Source organism: Neomonachus schauinslandi, chromosome 2 (genome assembly GCF_002201575.2).
Source record: "Neomonachus schauinslandi chromosome 2, ASM220157v2, whole genome shotgun sequence".
Lineage (NCBI taxonomy): Eukaryota > Metazoa > Chordata > Mammalia > Carnivora > Phocidae > Neomonachus > Neomonachus schauinslandi.
Window position 1 is genome coordinate 86325356 of NC_058404.1, and position 25902 is coordinate 86351257.

Genomic DNA, 25902 nt, shown 5'->3' on the forward strand with positions numbered 1-25902 from the left:
GTGTTGTGAGAATGAGGGGGAGAGAGCTATTAGCTATTGTAATGGAAAGTTCATAATTTACCTGAGCCTGGGAGAATAAAATTTCATTTGAAAAGTGTTAACAGAAAAAAATTTCAATGACAATTCTTAAAGCATGGTAAGGAAGACTTTATTCAAGGGGGAACTATTGTGATAGGGATAGAGACCACTATGATGGGATTTTGCAATGAGGGAGAGTGGGCTCGACTCCGAATACAGCATATGCAAGTGGGAATTTATAGCCGAGGATCAGGATGGGGGTCAGTGGATGGAAAATTACTGAGAGGAAATATCAGGAACCGAGGGGTGGGGTTTATGGCTAAACAGATTCTTGCTGAAGACAGACCAGGATGATCAGACATCACTTGGGGGATGGGGGAGGATGAGGAACCCTATCAAATATCGAGAGTGAGCAGATACAGAGGATGGGGGATTCTAAACTGACTAGCTAAACTGACTTAGCAGAGTTCTTGCTAAAATGGGATTTTACAAGGAAGTATGCAGAAGGAAGTAGGAGAAGGTTCAGGAGCCTAAGTAAAGTTTGGTAGACAAAGAATCTTTGTCCAGTAGCAAAGGATTTTCTGGTTGAGAAGTCATCATTTATACCTTCTCCTAGTCCAATACCAAAACATGTCAGTTTTACCTCCAAAATATATCTTGAATCTTCCCATTTCTTTCCATCTTCATTGCTGCTAGCCTTGACCAATCTGTAGTTATTTTTTATTATAGAGTTACTATCATGGCCATTGGCCTTCTAACTTCTTGTTTTCATTCTTGGCCTTTCTCCCTTTCACTCTAGGCAATCTATGCTTTACCTAGTAACCAAAGTGACTTAAAAAATATATTTATAAAGTTAATCATTACACTCCCTTCCCTAAAACCTTTCAGTGGGTTCTAATTACACTTAGGATAATACTCAGAATTTTTAAAATGGCCTTCAAGACACTGAATAATTTGGTTCCTCTCACTCACCTAGAAACAATAACAATAATAGCTACAAAACCAAAACCCTAACATTTGAAATTTCTTTACTATATTGCTAGGAATAGTTCCTAGGGCTTCACATATTAATATTTTAATATTCTTTTAACAACCCTAGGCTGAATAACTTTTCCAAGGCTAGACAGCTATTTAAGTGGTGGAGCATTTAAGTGGTGGGGCAAGGATTTAAATTCAGAGGGTAAGTAGGACTCCAGAGTCCAATCTCTGAAGATTATACGCTGATGAATTATATACCACCCCTCTCACCCCAGTATACACACACGCATGCACACACACACACACATACACACTACTGTTGTCTTTTTGCATTTCCATGAATCCAAACTTTACCTTCACAGGGTGCTTACATACACTGTTTGCTTCCCAGTTTTTCAGTTTCTTACTCCTGGTCATCCTTTAGATCTCAATTTAAATGTCACTTTCTCAGAGAGAGATTGCCTTTAGCTGATACTCATCAATCTCAATTAGGACTGTTCTGTTATTTTTGTCTTAGCCCCCCATTTTTCTTTTTTGGTTAGCACCTACAACTTGTGATATAGTAAACTCCCACGATGAGGTGGTAAATAATTCCAAAAACCTCAGATCACATGATATGGCATTATGATTTTAATAAAATGACCAGAGATAATGGTATGGAGGAAGATGTGTGTGGAAGGGGTTCCAGGACTCAGGCTAAGACATCCCAATCAGCCTTAAGGTCCGGCTGTGGTTTGGTGCCACCTGGTGGGTAGTTGTGTATTCCAGTGATGGTTGTTTGAGGGTAGAGTGGAAGATGGGAGCCAGTTACCATCAGTTAACTTACCTGAATTCATGTATTCATGATGTTCTATTCTATTCTATTTATGTTTATTTAATGTTTCCACATGATGCTTTATAAAATCAGAGACCTTATCATTTACTGGTATTGGTCAGAGCTAGGCACCAAATAAGTTTTCAATAAATTATTTGTTGATTGAATGAGTGAGTGAATGAGAAGATGTCATGAACCAGGACAGAATGCCAGGAATTTTGTATTTTATTTAGAGATTGACAAGCAATATAGTTTAACTAGAGATTAGGCTTTGTAGAGGTATATGGTAGAGAGAGGTAAGGCTAGAAAGATAGAGTGGAACTAGATTGTGGTGGCCCTTGAATAAGATAGTTAGGAACTGTGTGAAATGTGATCTGGAGAAGATGAGAAGTGAAAAGGACATTTATTTTAAGCAACTAGAACATACTAAAATAATAGAAATGGAAGGGATAGCTTCCAAAATACTAAGTTGGGGGTAGGGAATAAACTAAACTTGACCAATCCAACACAAGGCAACAAAGGAGAAAAAAATGGAACTACAAATCATAAATCAAGATAGTAGAAATAAGTCCAAGACCAGAAATTATATTAAAATAATCTGTTGTGATCTTAACATGAGTCTGTGTTATTTTTAACAGATATACAAAACAAAATAATATAAAAAGGATAGAGCAATATATTCATCTGAAAAATACTAACCAAAGGAAGCTGGTTCAATAAAATAGAATTTAGGGTAAAAATTTTTAATTGGGACAGAGACTCTTCAAACTGCTAAAAGGAACAACCCAGAAAATATAATCATCATAATCTTATATGCATCTAACAACATAGCCTTGAAATATCATTTAAAGCAAAAACTTTTAAAATTGCAAGGAGTAGTGGACATGCCTACAAAACAATGAGATTTTAACACACCTCTGCCAAAATTGAAAAATGAAGCAGATAAAAAATTAAAAATGGGATCAAAGAATTGAACCACAGCACTGACAAACTTCATAAACTAGAGATATATAGAACATTGTACCTAACCTAATAAAATACAACCCTGTACACTTTTTTCAGTTATATATAGGTCAGCTTTTAACTGTGTACTAGGTCATAGAGGAATCTCAACAATGTCCAGAAAATCTGTGTCATTCAAAATATATCATTTCATCATAATACAATAAAATTAGAAATCAACAATGAGGTGAAAATCAAAATACTTTATATTGGCTCACTAATGGAAGAGAAAATGAAAATTATAAAATATTTGCAACTAAATAACAATGAAAACATTGCATATAAAAATTTGAGATGTGATTTAAGTAGAACCCACTGGAAAATTTAGTAGCTCTAAATGCATTTATTAGAAAATATGAAAGATTGATATAATGAGCATATGTTCATCTAGATGGTAATAAAGGATCAACAGAATAAATCCAAATTAAGTAGAATAAAAGAATTTATAAAGATAAAAAAGTAAATATTAATGAAATAGAAAAGAAAATAGATAATAAAACCTTAAAGTTTAAAAAATAGATGAACCTCTGTAAAGACGGATCAAAGAAAAATGAGCACTATGAAGAACAAAAATATAACCAATAGAATAGAGTTTGAAAATCATAAGAAAATACTATGAACAACCTATTGCCAAGGAATTTGAAAACCTATGGACAATTAAAATTATATATATGTATATGTAAGTGTGTGTATATATTTATGTATACACACACAACTGACTCAAGAAGAAATAGAAAATGTTCAAGTCAACCTTTTAAGTTCTTTAATTTTACATATACATTCCCTCAGTCAAAATCCATCAGACCCAGGCCTCTTACTAAAATTTCAAGGGATACATAAGCCCTATTATATACAAACTATTATGGAAACAGTAAAAGAGGGAAAGCTTTCCGACTCATTTTATGGAGGTAGTAAACCTTAACTTTAAAATGGACCCAGCATAAAAAAAAAAATAAGTTTCTTGCTGAATTTATGTATGATCATAGCTACAAATATTCTAAATAAATAAAAGTAAATCTAGCACTTATTAAAAAACACATAATGACTAAATACATACTAGGAAGGCAAAGAAGGTTATTAGAAAATCTGTTAATATAATTTGCCACATGAATAAATTAAAAGAGAAAACCTATATAATCATCCCAGTAGATCCAAAAAGCATTTATTAAAATTCACCATCTTCTGAGACTCTTAATCTCAATTGGGACTTGATAAGGTGTCTATATTAAAAATTTAGAACAAATATCATGATTAATAGGGAAACAGGATGCCAGCTGTCATCTTTACTAAAAAGCATTATTTCTGGGGGTTCTAGCAAATGCAAGTAAGAAAAAGAAAAGGTATGAAGATCAGAAGGGAAGAAACAAAATTGGTATTTACAAATGGTTTAATTAACACATAAATTTTAAGAAACTGTATAGATTTTAAACCTGCTTAGAGGGTTCATCAGGGTTGCTCTATACAAGAACAATAATCAGATAATCATAAAGAATATGTGGTATGCACACACACACACACACACACACACACACACACACACACTGGAATATTACTCAGCCATAAAAACAGAATGAAATCTTGCCATTTGTGACAACATGGATGGACTCAGGGGGTATAATATGCTAAGTGAAATAAGTCAGAGAAAGACAAATATATGGTTTCACTTTTATATGTGGAATCTAAAAAAACAAAACAAAACAAATAAAAACCAGAAACAGATCCATAAATACAAAATGTTGGTTGCCGGCAGGGGGGGTGGTGGATGGGCAAAGAAGGTGAAGGAAATCAAAAGGTAGAGACTTCCAGTTATAAAATAAAGAAGTCATGAAGATGATAAGTACAGCACAGGGAATATAGTTAATAATACTGTAAAAACATTATCTGGTAACAAATGATGACATTTATCCTGGTGACCACTGAGTAACATATAGAATTGTTGAATCACTATGTTTTACACCTGAGACTAATGTAACATTGTATGTCAGCTATACTTCAATAATAAAAATTTTTAAATAAAAAATAAAAATGAAACAAAAAAGATTCCATTCATAATAGTAAAAAACTTAAATAGGTATCTAGGAATAAATCTAATAATAATATGCAATACCTTAATGAAAATAAGAATTTAACTTTATTGAAGGGCATAAATAAGTGAAGGGATATACAACTTACTTAAGAGGAAATAGACCCAAACCATTTGATTCCTTTAATCTTTAACCCACAAACACACATGGAAAGATGGACAAGGTAAAGCTGTTAATTCTTCCCCAATTAATCTATAAACTCAATACAATTCCAGTCAAAATCTCAAGAGGACTTGTTTTTGGAAGAATTTGATAAACTCTTAAAGATCCAAAAATAGTCTAGACAATTCTGCAAAAGAACAAAGTATAGGGTGCTTGCCCTCCTATGACCCTAGAAAAATTTAAAATGTGTTATTAGCCTACAAACGGATAATTTATTAGGATAGAATAGAGACCCCAGGAACAGAGTAAGCATGTATTTATACCTGGCGTGTAACAGACATAGATTTATAAGTCAGTGGGAAAGGACAGATTATTTAATAAATTATATTAAGATAGTTGGCTTTTTATAGAGAGAAAGGTTTAGATCCCTATTTCACACCCTCTTATTTATTTTTCAATTGATTTATTCCTTTCTGTCCTCTCTTTATATAAAGTCATATCTCCCTTGCTCATAAACATCAAATTTAATTTGATTAATGCATATTTTTAACACATTGTGTATATGCTGTTGTATATATTTAAGATTTATATAAATGGTATTATGTATCTTAATGTTTCTTTCTTTTTTAGTAAGTACTGCTCTTAATAACCATGCATGTTGCTTTGTATATATCTAATATGTTGCTGCTAATTGCTGCACAATACTCCACCACAGATATCCATCACATTTTACCGTTATAGTTGCCCAGTAATGGATACCCATCACTCCTTGTGTCAGCTATTGTTGCATAACAATCCCCCCCCCCCCCACCATTTATTGGCTTGAAACAAGAACTAGTTATTGATTTTCCTGAGACTCTGGGTTAGCTATGTGGTTCTGCTGAGATGGGCTGGGTTTACCTCCCTATTTGTGGTCATTTGTGGATCAACTGGGAGCTTACTGGTCTCGGAAGACTTCAGCTGGTACAACTTAGCCCTCCTCTCTTCTTTCCAGTTATCTTACATCTTTTTCTTTTCTTATAATGTTGGTCAAGAACTCCAATATGATGAAGAGTAGTGATACTAATTGGCATCCCTGTTTTGTTCTTAATCTTGAAGGGAGTGTATCCCAACTTGAAGTTTAATGTTTGTTGTAGGTTTTAGTATATAAAGAATTCCCATCTATGCCTTTGGTTTTGTTTTTCTGTTAAGTTGTACTTAAGTATGGAGTCTTATCAGATGCTTTTTCTGCATTTTTTGGTAGGTCATAATTTTTCTTCTTTAATCTATTAATGTGGCCATTTAATTGATGGATTCTCAGATCTTGAACTCCTTGCATTTAAAGATACATGTTGCTCATTGTTTTGCTTTGTTTTCCTTTAAGTTTAGGACCTTTCATTAAGTAATATGAAGAGGAGGTTTTGTACTACATTTAATTTCTTTACTACTTACTACTCATTTTTTTCTTTATATAATTTACACAATTTCTTTATATACTTCATCCACATTTAAACTTAATTAAGATATAATTGTTCATAATACTGATTTATTATTTTTATATTTATTGTATCTGTGGTTATTTCTCTCTTTTTGTTTTATATTTGCACTTTCTTTTCTTGATAACTCTTGCCGAAGTCTAATTTGTTAATCTTTTCAGAATCATCTTTTGGTTTTGTGAATCTGCACTATTTTTTAAAATTATTCTTCTCAGGGCACCTGGGTGGCTTGGTTGGTTAAGCATCTGACTGTTAATAACCTCAGGGTTGTGAGATTGAGCCCCGCATTGGGCTCTGCACTGGGTGTGGAGCCTGCTTAAGATTCTCTCTCTCCCTCTCCCTTACCCCCCTCCCTGTCTTTAAAAAAAAAATTATTGTGCTCTATTTCATTTTTCCTATTCTTTATTATTTCTTTCCTTCTATTTCTTTGGTTTTGTTTTGTTGATTTGTCCATCTTTTTGAATTGAATACTTGGCTTCTTTATTTTTAAACCTTTTCATCTCCTGACCTCTAAGTTCTGTTTTAGCTGTGTCACACCTATTTGACATATTTTAATTATAATTCATTTCTAAATATTTCTTAATTCCTTTATGATTTCCTTTTTAACATACACTGTAAGGTAAAACACATATTAATTTGACTACATCAAAACCTAAAATTTTTGTAGGACAAACAATACTATAGGCCAATCAAAGTAAAAGTCAAAGAGCAGGCTAGCAGAAGATATTTGCAACACATATCTGAATTATTTTCTAGAATGTTAATATTCTACACATGAATAAGACAAAAATTATCATAGAAAAATGACAAAGGATATGACTAGGCAATTTATAAGGGAAATATTAATAGCCAGTAAGTATATGAAAAAGTATCCTCAGTACTTATTAAGTATATGCAAATTAATACAACAATGATGGTTTTCTTGTCACCCAACAGATGGCAGAAATTTTAAAGTCTGATTATATCTTGTACTGACAAGAATTTGAGAAAAGTAGGGCGCCTGGGTGGCTCAGTCGCTAAGCGTCTGCCTTCGGCTCAGGTCATGGTCCCAGGGTCCTGGGATCGAGTCCCACATCGGGCTCCCTGCTCAGCGGGAAGCCTGCTTCTCCCTCTCCCACTCCCTCTACTTGTGTTCCCTCTCTCGCTGTGTCTCTCTCTGTCAAATAAATAAAATCTTTAAAAATGAATAAGTAAAAAAAAAAAAAAAGAATTTGAGAAAAGTGGATACTCTTAACATCACTGGTGGAATTTTGGACTTGCACAGCTACTTTGGGGAGAGTAACATATAAAATTAAAAATGCACTTATTCTATTATGTAAAAATTCTATTTGTATGTAAAAATTTCTATTATATACTGTGGAGACACTCTAGCATACATGTGTAAAAAAAACATGGAGAGGAATTTTTTGCAGCATTGTTCATAAAAGTGAAAAGTGGGAATACATTTATTTGCTCACCAGTAGATAATTTGATGAATAAAATGGGGGTAAATTCATGCACTAGAATAATGTGTAGCATCTAAAAAGCATAGCTATATTTATTTACACCAACATGGATAGAATGTAAATCTTGAATGGAAAAAAAGGAAATTTTAGAATGGCGTATATAGAATAATGTCATTTATGTACCCAAAGCATGCAAAAATAATAGTATATATATTATTCTGGGATACACACACCTATAAATATATACATACACAAAAACATAAAAGTGTAAAAAATTGAAGAATATGCATAAAACTTATGATAGTGGTTTCTTTGGAGAGATGGAATGGTGAATGAGAACTGGGGGTAGTATTCAAAAATGTTATCTTCCCCTGTAATGTGTTATTTCTTAGGGTGAAAAAACACCTTTAAATAATAAAATGTTAACAGTTGTTGGTTCTGGGTGTTGGGAAGGTGACTGTTTGTTACATTATTTTTTATAATTTCATGTATGTTTTAAATTCCTCTCAAAAATTGTATAATAGGGACGCCTGGGTGGCTCAGTCGGTTGAGCATCTCAGGGTCTTGGGATTAAGGCCCATGTCGGGCTCCCTGCTCAGCGGGGAGGCTGCTTCTCCCTCTCCCCACCGCACCCCCTCCCCCCCCCAGCTCATGCTCTCTCTTGCTATCTCTCTCTCAAATGGATGGATAAAAATCTTTTTTAAAAAAATTGTATAATAGGGACTCCTGGGTGGCTCAGTCGGTTAAGCATCTGCCTTCAGCTTAGGTCATGATCCCAGGGTTCTGGGATCAAGTTCCACATGGGGCTCTTGCTCAGCAGAGAGTCTGCTTCTCCTTCTGCCTGCCACCCCCCCTGCTTGTGCGCTCTCTCTCTTTCTCAAATAAATAAATAAAATCTAAAAAAAAAAAAAAAATGACTCTCCTGTTATTTAAAAAAAAAAAATTGTATAATAGACGAGTTCCTAAACTAGGATCATAGGTGACTCAGATTTGTAGCCTGGGATGATGGTAATGTTATTGATAGAGAAGATAAAGGAGATTTGTAGATAAAAGACCTTTAGGTACCAGTGGGTTAGCCAAATAAAGATGTTTGCCATATAATTGGAAATTAGAACCTAGATCTAAAAAAATAATAAGTCAAGCCTGGAGATGCTGATTTTTGAATCAGTACAGAAATAATATTGAAAACCCTGGAAGTGAATGGATAATAAATACTATTCTTGAAAGAGTAAAGAAGGAAGAGAGAAAGTGGTTAAGGATCACACTTTGGGAGAACACCACATTTAAGGTTTGTGTGGAAGTGGATGAAATCAACTGAAAAGAAACAAATAGGAGAAAACAAAGCCAGACAGTTTATTCTCATGAAAAATCAAATGAAGGGAAGGATTTCAGTAAGGGGTGGTTAATAATGTTATTTGTGCAGAGAAGTAGAGTCAGGTGAAGACTAAGAGGAGATAGCTGGGTTTCGCAATTAAATGCTCAGTGTTAACCTCTGAGGAACTTTTTGGTGGGTAGAGTGCAGAAGCTATATTGTAAGAGGGGAAGAAATTACGTAATCTGAATATTCCTTTAGGAATCAATCAAAATAGAATTTGACTTAAAGTGGTAGTATAGTTTAGTTGAGAACTCCATTGTAAATTTTTCATAAACATGGTAAATGCGAATCATGTATTAGCTCTTATAAAGTTTCACAAGAATTGAAAAAAATTTCCAGAGTATTCAAGATACTACATATTCTCTAATGATAATAAAAATCCAAGCCCTTGAAATCACTTGTCATAAATGTTATCTAAAATGTAGTTATCATTAACTATTTAAACTCATTTTGCAGGGTATCATGTACATATGGGTGCTTAATAAATGCTGTTTGGAAAGAGTTGTTTGTCTAATATCCATAGGAAAAGACTAGCTACAACATCAGTGACAGTCTTCTAGGAATGGCTGCTAAGAATCAGAAGCAGTGTGTCACCTAGTGTAAACCACAGAGTGAAGAGTCAACAAGCTCAAGGAGAGTCTGTCCCAGGAATAACTTAATAAGTAAAATGCAGAAAACATGAATCTAAACCAAACCTTAATTTTTTTAATTTAGATTTTATTTATTTCTTTATTTTTTAGAAAGAGAGAGAAAAAGTGTGAGGGGGTGAGGGGGGAGGGAGAGAGAATCTGAAGCTGACTCTGCGCTGAGTGCAGAGCTCTACTTGGGGCTCACTCAGCTTGGGGCTTGATCTCACTACCGGGAGATCATGACCTGAGATGAAACCAGGAGTTGGCCACGTAACTGACTGAACCACCCAGGTGCCCCCAAACCGTCAGTCTTAAAAATGGCACATACTGAATCCTTACTCACTGTAGAGTTTTTGTAGTCCATAAATGCATATGGCAAGATAACTTATGATAAAATAACTTCTAGGAACTTCTGATAAAATAACTTTTAGGAGTCATGGATCTCTTTGAGACTAAAACAAGCAATGGCCCTTCTCTTTAGAAAAATGCAGAGTACTAACAAAATTTTGCCTTTGTGAACCCCTCATTAAAAATCTGTGATTTATGAAGGCTTTTATACATAAAACTTTCCTGGGTGGTAGTCCAAATTGTAGTATAAACCCACTATTTCCTCATTTCATGTATAATCAGTTTCATACATCATACCGTCTCTAAGGATTTCACCCTTAGTGGGAGTTCTGTGTGCATTAGGAAGGCTTAATTTTTTCCTTTTGTTATATAACCTAGTGCTACCAGGTATAATAATAGATGCCTATGACAGAAACTTGCTCAAAGTAAGTGCTAGATAATTATTTGTTGAATAAATGAATGAATATGTGACTATGGGTTCACACACCTTCATTTTAATAATACTTTATAAAACCTGACTATTAAATAAACAAGTCAGTAGTATAAAAAACTGCAAATAGATAATAAAATAGTAGCATAAAACATGTGAAATAATTAATCTTTTCTCTGTAAATCTGTAGATTCTGCATTTATTGTCTGTCTTCCAAGGCTGATGAACCAAGCTTTACTTAATGGTCCTAAATCACTTGATTTCCAGTTTGTCCTTGATAGGCATATTTTTCTTTCTTCTTCCTTTTTTATTGTTTGATAGGCATATTTTTCTTTTTCTTTTTTTTAAAGATTTTATTTTTTATTTATTTGACAGAGAGACAGTGAGAGAGGGAACACAAGGAGGGGGAGTGGGAGAGGGAGAAGCAGGCTTCTTGCGGAGCAGGGAGCCCGATGCGGGGCTCGATCCCAGGAACCTGGGATCATGACCTGAGCTGAAGGCAGACGCTTAATGACTGAGCCACCCAGGCGCCCCAGGCATATTTTTCTTATAGCTTAGTTTTCTTGACTTTTTTTTCCTCCTAAGCGTGTCCAACACATCACACCCCAGCTCTGAATTTTATTAGTTCAGTTGTATCAGAAAAGCTTAGACCATTTGGCGTCCTTTTATTGTTCTCCCACCATTCACTGCTCAAAAATTTTTTTCATTTATTTTCTTAATTTGTCAGAAAGACATTAACCATTGCTTTAGCTTTTGACATTAAAAAAACAAAACATCATTTTGCAACTTATAGTTTATATAGTTGGAGTAAAATGGATCTAACTTTTTGTCTGTTTTATAATTTCTAAGTTTTATAGAAGATTGTAGAATTTTTGACCTTGAAATCATAAGATACTGTATGACTGATCAAATTTTTTAATTTCTTGGGGCCTCAGTTTCCCCATGTGTAAAATGTAAGGGCATTGGACTAAATTAGTGATTCTCAAATAACTCTCCCATTGGTAGAGAGCTGTTATTACTAAAATAGGAAATTGGCATCCTTCTCCTGAATTGTAGGAAGATAATATTAATGCATAGAATGTCTACTCCCTTAGATTCCAACCTGTAATTTTTTTTAAACTTTAAAGCCTGTGCCTTTTGTTTTTATTAGCATCTGTTAGAGCACACAATTATATATTTGGTTTTCAAGATGTAATATATCTAATTTAGGGTAGCTAGGAAGAGAGATCATGATATTCAGGTTCTTTATTTTTTGAAAACCTCTAGGTGATGTGGTCTCTAGGCTCCTTTCCAATCCGTAACATTTTATGATTCCATGTACTAGATAAGTGGAAAACACAAATGAAATCATCTGGGTAATCTAAAAATAAAAACATTTGCAACATATATGGTATTGGAAACAATATCTCTCAAGAATGTTTTCCATTTTGGTTACTGTGGAACCATAAAATCATTCAAAAAGCCAAGGGTATCTATTTTTTGTTATATTAGACTTTAATGATAATATAGAGACATTTTCAAAATGGAGAGGTTGGAGGATGAAAGAGTTGATGCCTGGACTATAAAGAATTAAGAAATGGAAAGAACTGCTCAGGATACTGTAGTTAAAAGTTAAAGTCGTTTCTAAACTTCATCCTTTTTTAAAATCTAAGCTCTGAAATGTGACAAGGTGAGAGTTTAAATGCCTTCCTTCTGTATTTTCTTTTTCTGATTAACAAATTACCCCAAATTTAGCAGCTTGAAACAGCAACAGCAATATTTCTTATATTGTCGTTTTTTTGGGTTAAGGACTGGGGAGTAGCTTACTTGCTGGTTCTAGCACAGGGTCTTTTGTGAGGCTGCAGTCCTCTGAAGACTTGATTAGGGCTGGAGGATCGGTCTTATAGTTAGCGCAGACACAAGACTGTTGGCAAGATGCCGTTTTTTCTTGCCTCAAGGGCCTCTCCACAGTTACTTGAGTGTACTCATGACATGGCAGTTGGCTTCCTCAGAGAGTGACCCTAAAGGAAGAGATCAAGCAGACAGTTTCTGAAGTCCCACACCATCACTTCAGCTTTATACTATTTGTTAGAAGGGAGAAGGGTATTAGGTTCCACGTCTTGAAGGGAGGAATATAAAAGAATTTTCAGAGGCACCTGGGTGGCTCAGTCAGTTAAGCATCTGAATCTTGATTTCCACTCAGGTCATGATCTCAGGGTTGTGAGATGGAGCCCGGTATTGGACTCTGGGCTGAGCATGGAGCCTTTTTCAGATTCTCTCTCTCCCTCTCCCTCGGCCCCTCCTCTGCTTGTGCTCTCTCTTTCTTAAAAAAAAAAAAAAGGATTTCAGACAAGAAAATGGACAGGGACTAAATGCATTATAACAGATAAAAAGGCCTTGTTACTTTGGTGCTTGGGTCGTGGTTGAGGGTAAGGACTCTAGAGTCAGTGCTTGGGTTCAAATCCTCCCATTAACTCTATGACCTTGGTCAAGGAACCTTAGATTCCACATCAATAAAGTGAGCGCAATAGTAATATATAATTCATAGGAATGAGGGGGAGGAATATGTGAAAAAAGTGAACGTAAAGCATTTAGCATAGTGGCTTTTATTTCAGTAAGAGTTACCTATTTATCTTTTTTCCCCCTGCTAGGATATAGCAGTAACTTTGATGTAGGAGATATCTTTCTGTAATGTTATTAGCAGAATATGAATTTGCTCTTATGTGCTGTAATATGATTTGTCTACCATCCTAGCCTATCTGTTCTCAGTTTTTTATTCTGCTTATTAATACCTGCTTAATCTTGAAGACTTGAGAAATGCAGATGAGTATGTGTGAAACATGTGTGTACACACATGTATACAGTATATTACATATACATACATTCACATGTACTACAGGGTTTGAGTCATATTGGTGGAAGAAATATATATTTAAATCTTGGCATACTTGTATTTTCACTATTTTACTGTGTTGTTAAAATTTTTTCAAATGCATTTTTAATGGCACAATCCATTGAATGTCTTATTTCCTCAGGCTAGGCCCAGGAAATGAAACTCCTGGGTCAGAATGTATGAACCTCTTTTAGACTCTTAACATATAATGCCACAGTGCTTTCCTGAAAGTTTGTACCAACTTATATTTCTAGCAGCAGCTTATCCTTACTTGCTATTTCCAGTATAGTATTTTTGGTTTCTAAAGTATTGGTGGCTTTTGAAATCTTAGTTTCAGTAGCAAGGCAGAAGTGCATTAAAGCCCAAGGAATTCTGTTTTTACAGGAATTTTAAATATATAGGAATATTTTCCAGTCTTTCTGAATTGATTTGTTATCACTCACGCACACACAAACACACACAAACACACAGAGTGAAGTCTTAGGTAGGCATAGATATAGCTTCTCTTCTCTTGGAACTTAAAATATAAGGCTGAGGTGAATACATATAATTAAGATGTACAAAGAATAAAATACATACTATTGACTTCTTAAGATACAGCTCAAGAAGCAAACTGTAGGGTAAAAGTTACACATCAGGCTGCAAAATCACTCGTATGTTGAGTATGCCTTCTTGAGCCAAGTTAACCTGTTGCCTCCAGAAAAAATACGATTCTCTTCCATTTTAAATACGTGAAAATCTACTACTGATTGATAGGAGTAGAAATTCAGGTTTATTATCAATTTCCGTGATTTGCCTAAAGCCAGCAGTTACTCCTTGGCGTTCCATATCATCCCCCACCTGGAAACTGTCTCCAGTTAAGATGCTGCCTATCAGTGGATGACCCTTTTTAAAAATTGACTAGATTTAAAAAGCTGCCAGTCATACAGTTCCTTCTGTCCCGTAGGTGAAAGTTTACCTAATGCAAGAAAGATCCTTATTGAGTTTAAGGGGAGTTGTACTTTGGAAATGGCATATAGGTTCTTTTTGGGGAGGGTGGGGATCATGGTGGTAGGGCTAGGACAAAGCTCCAAAAGAATAAGAGAGTATTTAGAAGAAATGAAAAAAAAAGTCATGGGCTGTGTATGTGTATTCTGAAATTGCACTGACACACTGGGCAAACTTCTGTAAAATATTACATTAGTATTACCCCTGGAAATTTTTTTCCTTTCTAGATTATCATCACAGTTCATTCCATTCAGATCATAAATATTAAATTTGTAAATACCAAATCTTTTTTGGTGTTTATTTAAAAAAACTTATTGAGCACTTACTCTGGAGAAGGCAGTGTTTTATGTAAATTATGTGTAGAAACAACTTCAGGGCAACATTTTCTTTCAAACCTCTTTTGGACCAGGGAAGCATTTTTTTGTTTTAATGAAGATTCATCTGAGTCATTTTATTGGTTTGATTTTCTTTCGTCAATAAATTTGTAGTCACAAAATGCAATTTATCCCCCTCTTCTATTGTATTTTAGCATGTACTTATTTATAAGATCAGTTTCTATGAAAAATATTTTTAAAAGGAGAGGATATAAATGAATACGTTTGTTTCCAAACGAACAAAATAGAAATGAAAGGGTACATGAATTTCTTGACTAGCAAATTGGGGAAGGATAATCTGATCTCCCAGAGGTTGGCATGTTCTGTTGTTTACTAATAAATACCTGTTTAGTGTGCTCTTTAACAGTTCTGTAGTGGGAAAAAGACGAAGTCAGCCTCTGAAAGTAGTTAGAAACTCCTTACTTTCCAAGTAAAGCTTTTAGCATATTTTGTAGGTATGCCTCTTTTTTTGTTGTTGGTATTCCTGTTTTAAAGTGCAGCTTTTTCAAGTGGACGGGTTACACGTTGCATAAGCTTTGGAACGGCCCAAACAAGTTAAATAGCCACCTTTATTTACAGCTGTGGAACTAGGTATTAGATCTCTTCCAGCAAGAAAATTTGATTAATGGCTCTTTTCCAAAGTGGGGACAATTGCAGACTTTTCTTCCGCAGAGCGTGAAATGTGCCTCTTCCTGCCGAGGAGCCTTGTCCTGGCCGCGGCTCCCGGGGCAGTTTTCAGCCTCAGGTGTCTCTCTCGCGGTGGGCCGCGGCCGCTCTCCGGGGCGGGCGTCCGGGACTTCCTGTCTGGGCGCGGGGCGGAAGGATCGCGTTGCCAGCCGAGGCGGCCGCCGCCGCCGCCGCCGCCGCCCCTGCCGTTAGGTGGTGGGGTTTCTCAGCCCCGCGGCGGGAGGCGGGCCGGCCTCGGCTTCCTGTCGGAGGACGCGCAAGGATCCGGGCGTCTGAGTGTGTGCGAGTGCGTGAGTGTGTGTCGGTCGCACGGCGTGTATCTCCGGCCGCGGGTTCCGCCTCCTCCCCTGCCGCCGCTGCTCACGGTGTAAGTCAATGTGAAGCAGCAGCTCCAGCCCCGGGATAAACATGGCGACGTCTCTGCATGAGGGACCCACGAACCAGCTGGATCTGCTCATCCGGGCTGGTAAGGACAGGGGAACTTTTCTCCTGTGCATCGGTGCAGCAGGAGAGGGGGTGCACAGAAGGCGGGGTGACTCCCCTATGGCGGTCAGTGCAGGGGGTTCAGTGTCCACCTCAGTCAGTGGAGCGGCCGGGGGAAAGGGGGGTAGTGAATGAAGTAATGGAGGCGACGAATCAGGAAGTGATCACCTTGGAGAGTAACCTGCCTCGAATCTGGCGCTGTCGCTTCAGGGTGTGTTCGGCGAGCAGCGGCGGCAGCTGCCGGGCGGAGCGCTGGCAGCCGGTGCTGGAGAACCGAGCCGCAGTTAAGTTAGGGACTCGGGGGCGGACGAGTTGTGCGCTTCACCCCAGTTGCTGAGGAACCAGGAAGTGAGTGAGGCTGTTGTCTCTCGGCTGCGCCTGCCACGCTGTCTGGCCGGAGAGGCCGCTGCTGCCCGCGGTCGGGGGCGGCGGGCTTCTCCGGTGAACGCTCGCCACCCCCGGCTCGGTTCTCCTTTCAGACTTGGTCCGCAAATCCACGACTTCCGCGTGGACGAGGCAGCCCCGGGCCATGTCCGGTAGACCGATACCCGCCAAAAAAATGCTCTGCCCCTCCTCTTCACGTCCCCACCTTGTGCAGCCTCAGGAGTAACGGTTCTGGAAAGGGTCACTGAATAATGTGTAATAGCTCGGGAGGATGTTTCTCTCAGGGGCCCGCCTCCCTTTCCTCATTTAATGGGTGGCTGTGAAGAAGTAGGTTTATGCCCCTTCCCTCGTGGGTTGTTTTTTTAGGGGGAAGAATGGGAAGGACACGGGATATATTTGGTACCCCTGACCTAGAGCGTTGGGGCATCAGAGAAGGACGTTTATTTTTGTAAACAGTGGGTGAATGTGAAGCAGTGGGGCGGGCGAGAGGGAGTCTTGGCCCTAGGGAAGTCTCAGCACGGAATTGCCCCCTTTTCCCCTCCCCCCCAAACCTCCCACCATAGCGGAAGCGCCTCGGAGAGGACAGAACGGTCGGGATTGACAGGCCCCTGGTTCCAATCTGCTCTCTGAGATGTTCCAAATAAGAACGTTGATTTCTGGGGGCGGGACTCGGGGCCCGCGTTGGGCCAATGAAGATTGGGCGGGAGTGAAGCTGACAATGTACGCATGGAATTGGAGGGAAGAGGAGTGTAAACACGGAAGTGGCCGCGGGGGTGGGGGATGTGCAGCGCCACTGCTGCAGCGGAAGGGCACGGACTTAAGTTACATAGAAAAAGCAGCTTTACTTAATAGCAGACAGCGCAATCAGGGCCCTCAATCCATGTAGCAGTGCTAGAATATTATTTACTTATAGCAGTAATAAGCATACATGTTCCTTTTCCCGGGGTTCTATTTCATATCGCCAACTATGGGAATTGGAATATGGGAAATATTCACCGAAGAGTAATGCTGTAAAAGATCTTATACTCTGGGAGCGTGAAATTAGTGGTTTGGTTGGTGGAACTCTGATTCAGTTCGGTTGGGGAAAATCATGAACATAACGGGTATCGCTAAATTTAACAGGACTTTTAGTTGAAATAAAGTCTTGAATGATATAACTATGTATTGTATAATACATGAGTGACCAGACTTTTTTTCCTATAAAATGTAGTATTACATGTTTTAAAAGTCCCAAGAAAAATCACAGTTTCCTGCGTAGTGACTGAAACACATTTGACAGTTATTTTCTGATAAGAGCAAGAATTAAAGTGTTAGTAAATAAGAACTTGGTTCCTTTTTGTATGTTCAGTCCATTAATAACGTACTATGAATTAAGGAACAGAATTTTTGGTCTTATATTATTGGTACTAACAATACCTGTAATTGTGGGTCAGTGATATTTTTGTGAGTGTTAAACATTTCAAGAGATGTTTCCAGTGATTGTGAACATACCAAGAGAACCTTAGCGTAGCCCCTGCAGTCAGAATCTTGAAAAATATTGTAAAGTTTAGAGGGCTAAATTTTGCCAGTGGAAGGTATTTCTTTCATAAGCTTTTGGAATTAGCGAAGCTGAATGTGACCTGTAGGTATTTTGCTTGGAATGGAAACCTATAGACGGTTTACAGTTTGAAAATACAAGTTTAATCTCCCTTTGATAAAAGTTTTTTTTTTTTTTTAAGTGTTTTCTGGTCCTAGAGCATTTCTTTAGTATTTACAAATCCTAACAATTGAAGTTTCCTTTATGATTATAATGTTCTGCAAAGAATATGTTTTACATATAATTGTTTTCAAATTATTTCCTTAATCATTTTCATGTAATCTGAAGCTCTTTTACAAGCCCTATTTTAGAAGGAAACTTGAGACAGGTTTGCTGATTTACCCAAGAATCATTCAGTGAGTTAAAAGTTGGGGAGGAAAGGTGGCCCACAAGATGAGGAATCATGGATCTAAATTAATAAAAATTTAGATTGCTGCTAATTTCCAGTGATGTTGGGAGAATAATGTTTGTGAAGTTTATATTTGTAAAATAGAATGATACCTTTTTATTCCCTTGAGGGAATTTTGTGTTAGGCATAATTCTTCCTCACAAAGATTTTACAGTCTAATTGAGGAGACAGATGTAAATCTACTTAATACATAAATGTTAATGTAACTACAGTGATTTGCTATAATGGGTTGATGAGTAGTGTATAATGACTGATATTAATGAAAACTTCTAGAGGAGATAAGCTTTAAGTTGAATATTGTTAGCATAACTGTTGTTTCTAAGCAATTATAAAGCACTTAATATTACCGCTACTATATTGTTATATTTTAAGGTACTAGGGGATATACTTTTGCTTTTATTTTCCTCCTTTTGAGGCTTAACTATCAACTTTAGTTACCAACTTCAGCTTTAGTTATCAGCATTTTTGCTGTCAGAGGAGTCTGAGTTAAGGATGAAATAAATAAGCTTCTTTATTAAAAATCACTTATTTTAACATATAAAATATTTTTGTGGTGAAGACTTGACATATGTTGTAAAACTTTCACTTATAACATGATGAGAAAGAGCCTTGAACCTGAAGTCAGGAGATGACCGTCTTCATCTCGCTGTCACTAAACTAGCTCTGTGCTAGTGACTTTACTTCTTTAAGGTTTCATTTTTTTGTAAGAGGACAGGATTGACTAGGGGATCTCTAATAACTCTAAGATTATAAGTAGTTAAAATATTTAATGGAAAGTGAAGGCTTTTTTCCTTCTTGGAATTTTTTTTTTTTACATTGCACTGTGTAAATGAATGTCTGTAAGGTCATTTACCTAATTGGGAGTTTAATTTCTGCTAGCCAATGTTTGTGGCAAATTGGAATTTGAGGCCAGGTCTGTATGTTAAATGAGACTATGATATAGTTTAGGATCATCTTCATGTATGTATATATGAAGATACATATATATAGCTAATCTTACATATATATATAGCAAATCATAGGAAAAACATGTCTAGTCTGTAGGAACCATGAATGTTACTTTCTTAATTATGTGAAAGTATTGTGTAAGTGTGATCTAGATTTTTTGGAAGATTTTCAATTTAAAATATTCTGCCTTCTTGTTCTCAATTATACTCTCCTTGACTTGTTTCTTCTTTTTTTGAGAAACTGAGAATTAAGAAATTGAAGAATTTGGGTTGAGAGACATCGTCACCAGAACTTTTGTTCTACTTTAATGCTGGTATTAAATGGGAGGGAGAGAGTTTTCTGGAAATTTAGCTTAAGTATTTTCACTGGTAAAACAAATCTGATTTGTCAAAGTTCACTGTGAAGTTTGAACTTGAAAATCTTACTTCCATTTTACTGTAAATTGAAATACCTGGTTATCAATCTTGAAAAGATCAGTTTGAAAACAATTTAGGATGTGAAAAAATGAAGCATGTGTTGAAATAAAACTGGAAGAATGGCATTCATTTTTTGTTTTTAAAGATTTATTTTAGAGAGCGAGAGCGCATGCGAGAGAGCGAGTGCAGCGGGGAGGGGCAGAGGGACAGGGAAGGAAACTTAAGCAGACGCTGTGCTGAACTCGGAGCCCAGTGGAGCCCAGTGGAGCCCAGTGCGAGGCAGATCTCACAACCTGAGCCAAAACCAAGAATCGGAGGCTTAACTGACTATGCCAGCCAGCCCCCATTAAAAAAAAAAAAAACAAACATATTTGAAGTGTTTAAAGAAATTGGTCTTCGGGGGCACCTGGGTGGCTCAGTCATTACGCATCTGCCTTCAGCTCAGGTCATGGTCCCAGGTCCTGGGATCAAGCCCCGCATCGGGCTCCCTGCCTGGTGGGAAGCCTGCTTCTCCCTCTCCCACTCCCCCCCCTGCTTGTGTTGCGTCTCTCGCTGTCTCTCTCCCTGTCAAATAAATAAAATTTTTAAAAAGAATAAAAAAGAGGGTGCCTGGGTGGCTCAGTTGGTTAAGCGACTGCCTTCGGCTCAGGTCATGATCCTGGAGTCCCGGGATCGAGTCCCGCATCGGGCTCCCTGCTCAGCAGGGAGTCTGCTTCTCCCTCTGACCCTCCCCCCTCTCATGTGCTCTCTGTCTCTGTCATTCTCTCTGTCTCAAATAAATAAATAAAATCTTTAAAAAAAAAAAAAAAAAAGAATAAAAAAGAAATTAGTCTTCAGAATTTATTGCAGCATTAGTACTAAAATTCATAAAAAACTGAGTTAAAGAGTGACATCAGTATTTAAATACTCAGGATAGGATAATTCAGCATAAAACAATTTCCTTTTGAAACGCATGTGGTTGGTGGAGAAGGGTGGGTCGGAGCATGTTCTTGATAATTATTGAAACTCCTTGTGTTATCTGTAGCTTAAATGTTCAAAGGGATGCAAAGAAGTATTTATGAAAAACTTGTTAAAAAATCCTTTATGTGTAAGTGGACAAAATACTGTTGTACTTTTGGAAAATGGAGTCATATAATTTTTCATCTGTACACTGTTTAGAAGCTAAAACTTAAAAGAAACAAGATAGAATTTGGGTGTTACTTTTCTGTTTGGTAATAAATATTAGTTGCAGTCCTTAAAAACAAAAATCTCTGAGCTGAGGATCTGCAGAGTCCCTAAACTCTTTCAGGGAGTCTGTGAAGTCAAAATTGTTTTCATAAGAATTCTAAGACATTATTTGCCTTTTCACTTTCACAAGTGTTCAGAGTTTTCTAGAGGCTATCTGACTTGATACTACAACAAATTTAATGAAGAATCAAATAAATCCAACCACTTTCTACCATGTATTAAAAAGATTTACTAAAATGTACAACAAAGCTACTCACTAATTTTTTTTGTTGTAGAAAAGCTATTTTTCATTAAACTACTACTTAGAAGTACTGGGTTTATTACTTTAAATGAATTGATAAATACTTTAATGTCTTCTTAATTTCAGTTTCAAATAGAATAAAATTAAAAATAGGATTTATATAAACAAAATCTCTTTGTGGTCCCCAATAATTTGAGTATGAAAGTTGCCTTTGACCAAAAAAGTTTGAGAGTAGCTGTATTACAGTTTTATTTACTCAGCACTTTTCAGTACCATAGGCATTAGCCATATGTGGCTACTGAGTGGCTGAGAAACTGAATTTTTAATTTTTTAAAATTTTAATTTAAACATAAAAACTGAAGCTGTGGACAACTTTCATATTGATTACATGTTGAAATGACAATATTTTTAATATACTGGGTTAAATGAAAGGCATTAATTTCAGTTTCCACTTTTTAAAATCTGGCTTTTGGAAATTTAAAAATTATAATGTGGCTCACGTTGTATTTTCATCAGGCTGCTCTATTTAGAAAATTTTAGTTCTTTTTCTCTTCTAAACTTTTAAATTGTAACTATTGATTTAAAAAGTCAAAGAGGAACAAGAAAAGATGGAGTGTCCCAGACTTTTACCTTTTCCCCCTTTTTATTGCATTCATTTGTGTTTTTCACTTACCTATTATGCCTTGGGGCATTAGAAGATGAGCTGAGGTAAGTCATGTGCCTGGTTGAGTGATGACCTTGTATTATTAGTTTATGGTCTTGCTTGTAGGGGCATACTACTATCTTTTAAGGAAGTGTTTTCTAATTTTTTCCATTGCTCTCAAATTAAATTGCTATTAATTTTTAGTTTTGACTTTAAGAACTTTGTTATGAGCTAGATCCATTGCCAGCATTCGCTTCTGCAAAGCTGAGAGGTATGTCTCTTGTCAGACTTAATTACCAAGTTTGGTATTTTGTAACAGCTGTTGAGTGAGTCTGGAATAGTCTACCATACAAACACCAGTTGATTAGAAAGCTGGAAATGGAACAAGAAGACTCCTACCAATAGTGAAGGAGGGCATAAGCAAATTTGATTTTTGGCACTATGATTAAAGTTAAAATTGTTTTGAAATTTGTTTGATAACGTTTATTTCTTCAAGAGGGATTGACTAGCAACACCAAGTACTAGTCTTAAGTAGAAAATGATACCTGTCAGATTACTTTTGGCTTCATTGTTTCTATTTTTAAAATGAGTTGCTTTTTTTTTTGGTCCCATTAATTTCATACACATGTCTAGAAAGATACCAATAAATCAAGTTTTAAGTAAGAGATAAGGAGTTTTCAGCCCTTGCTTGTAGTTTGCTTATTTGCTTACTTTGATTGTACAACACTGTTAAACTCATGTTTATCCTTAAGAATTGTGCATAATTCTAGTTTAAATTTTATTTGAATTACTGAGCTGAACCAAATGAATTGAAGTTTTAAAAAATTACAGAAACTTGAATAAGAGAAATATTTCTTAAATTTCTTTTATCAAAAACTATATCAACAAAAGAAAAAAGTGCTTTTTCAAAATGGTAAAGTATTCTTGGAAATTGATAGGTACGCTGTTGTAAAAACTGATCTAACTATGAGCTCTTAGGTGTTTGTTTGCATGTGCTTTGGGTTATTTTAGTTAATAAAAATGACAAAAAGTAAAATTAGTAAGCATAAAAAAAAAGAGAAATCAGTGCTCCACTTAAGCTGTTAGCTTATAGAATAACTTTATTTTATACCTTTTTTTAGTTTTGAAATATTTTACTTCCATTTATGTTTTTGATACTACCATTTATGTTCCTGAACTATAGTATAACCTTCACAAGGCTAGAGATCTATTCACATTTGTCTCTCGGATTTCTAACACAGGGTCTGACATATGGTAAATGCTCAACAACCAAATGTTGACTGTACATAGATCATTAGATCTCCTGATTGATAATTCACAGAAAACGTATGCCTTTTTGATATTCTCATCCTAAATTTAAAATATGAATTAATAAATGTTATTCTTAAGTTTGTATGTGTTTTGTTTTACTTTGTAAATGTAAAACAGTCCTGGGAAATAATATGTTGAATTTGGGAGAAAGGGGAGTTTGAGGTCAGAAATATGAGCAAGAAAATATACTTTTAAGAAATAATTTCTGGGGCACCTGGGTGGCTCATTCGTTAAGCATCTGTCTTTGGCTCAGGTCATGATCCCAGGGTCCTGGGATCAAGCCCCGCATTGGGCTCCCTGCTCAGCGGGAAGCCTGCTTCTCGCTCTCCCACTCCCCCTGCTTGTGTTCCCTCTCTTGCTGTGTCTCTCTGTCAAATAAATAAAATCTTAAAAAAAAAAAAAAAAGAAATAATTTCCACTGACGTAACTAACATGAAATCATGGTTTTAAAAATGTGCCTCAAACCACATAAAAAGGGCAGCATTATTTGTAATTGTTAGGCACGTTTCATTTTGTTTATAACTGAAAACATGAAAAAATTGGGTAAAATTCTATTGCTGCATTATCAAGTCTTTGAAGCTCTGATTTTAATATGGTAAGGTTTTTAGGGTGTGTCTTAATACAATTACATAAGGAATTAGTTTACCCAGGGTAGTTTATTAATAGCACCTAAGACAACACCTAAATTGCAACACAAGCAGACTTTAAAGAGAATGAAGTTCTTTAAAAACCTGAGACTTTGCTTTCCAAGGTTCTTTAGTATATGTGAGTATTGTGGGAAGGCACTTTGAAAAAATTACTTGAGAATGGTAATATATTTTATACTTACTAAGTTTCTTAAAGTTGAGCTAGAAGGACTGATTGAATCCTTTGCTTCAGTGAAGCAGCAGATAAGAGTAAGCAGGGTCACCTAAAGATAGATTTACTTAGAGGTTTGGCTGCCTCTCTGGAACTGTTTAGCTTTGAGCAGATTTCCATAAATGGAAAGAGCAACTGGAGAGACCCAGTACCTTGGTTGAGAGTGTGGATGATGTGCAACAGGTGGTAAAACAGTCGCTGGATTTTTTTTTTTTTTTTAATAAATGCTCTCCAAATGACTGCTGTTTAAGGCTTAGGCTTTAGCATTTGGTGAATTTTGAGATCAAGTGAATTTTTTTTTTTCCAACTAAAAGTTTCCTGGAAACAGTTTTAAAAGATTCCTATCTTTAATGTGTAGAACTTGTGAATTTGTAATATAGCTTATGGAATTTATACAAATACTTTCTTTTAGTCTTTTTAGAGGACATCTTGAGAAAAATCTATCCAGTTAGAAACTGTTATATATTCATGTTTCAGAACCAAGTAGAATGTTCAATATTTTTAAGTTAGAATGTGAAATTAATATATCATTAATATAAGTTTGTGCTTGAATGGCCAATTTTCCTATAAGGTCTGTGGGTTATCCTCAACTTTAATATATAAAAGAAATACTTGCATGCCTATTGTATTAAAAATCTATATTGGGAATTATAGCAGATACAAAGATGAATTAAGATAACCCTCCTGACCTCAAGGAACTTATAATCTTACAGTAGTGATAAGAAATTATCACCATTTGGGGCGCCTGGGTGGCTCAGTCGTTAAGCATCTGCCTTCGGCTCAGGTCATGGTCCCAGGGTCCTGGGATCGAGCCCCGCATCGGGCTCCCTGCTCGGCGGGAAGCCTGCTTCTCCCTCTCCCACTCCCCCTGCTTGTGTTCCCTCTCTCACTGTGTCTCTCTCTGTCAAATAAATAAATAAAATCTTTAAAAAAAAAAAATTATCACCATTTATTGAATTCTTACCCATATGCCAGGCATTGTACATGTTTTTTATGGGTATCACCTTACTTAATTCTCACAACTATCTGAGGTAATACACCTGTTTTGTAAAAAAGGAAATCAGTTTCCTTACAAGAAATTAAATTGCTGGTCTAGGGTAACAAATAAGTAGCAGCGACTAGGACCCAAGCTGTTGGACTCGAAAAGCCAAACGATTGCTGTATACTTTACTTTTCACAAGTAATTCAGTCAGCAAAGCATAAAGTACGTGCTAAAAGAGTTATAGAAGGTGGCAGAATTAGAAAAGGCTTCATGGGAAAAGGAACAAACATAGAAACTTTAAAAACAAATTTATTGGGTAAAACGCAGAAAAGTTGAGTGAAATCTCGAAGAGACTAGGTCATTGGGAATAGAGTTCCCAAGTGTCTGGCGCTGTGCTAGTGAGCACACCTAGGAGGGTCTGTAAGAACCAACTAATTCATTAAACTAACTTGGAAGTACATTTTCTGACTGATTCTGCAAGGTATTGCCCTTGATTTTAGTGGCTGTATATCAAGACACATAATTGACCTCCTAGGATTGTTAATCTACAACCATCCTCCCTCCCGCCCCACCTCCAAGTTAGTTTTGCCTGAAATTGATACAGGGTTCAAATTTCAAGGGTCCCTGTTTTCCTTTGGATAAGATTCAGAAATTTCTCAGTAATTTCTAATCATTCTCAATAGTTGCTTTATAATTGTTTGTTTTGCAGAGTGTACATACTAGATTGTTTTTTAAATTATTTCTGTAAATAATTTATATGGACTAATATGTATCAATGACTTAGAGTTATTCACATGAGTTAAT

At 36.2% G+C, this 25902-nt stretch overlaps 1 protein-coding gene across 7 annotated transcripts in view; it reads left to right on the forward strand.

The window, feature by feature from the left end:
* The window catches only part of ELF2 (E74 like ETS transcription factor 2), a 74178-nt gene that overhangs the window by 34783 nt on the left and 13493 nt on the right, over nt 1–25902 (forward strand). For 4 of the 7 annotated variants that reach the window (XM_021679374.2, XM_044912882.1, XM_021679375.2 and 1 more), the window contains exon 1: nt 15918–16086. The exons of the other annotated variants lie outside the window; for them this stretch is intronic. In XM_021679374.2, coding sequence (XP_021535049.1) covers nt 16029–16086 — 58 coding nt within the window. In that variant the 5' untranslated portion in view covers nt 15918–16028. Of the gene's footprint in view, nt 1–15917; nt 16087–25902 lie in introns of those variants that run through there. 7 annotated transcript variants of the gene reach the window in all.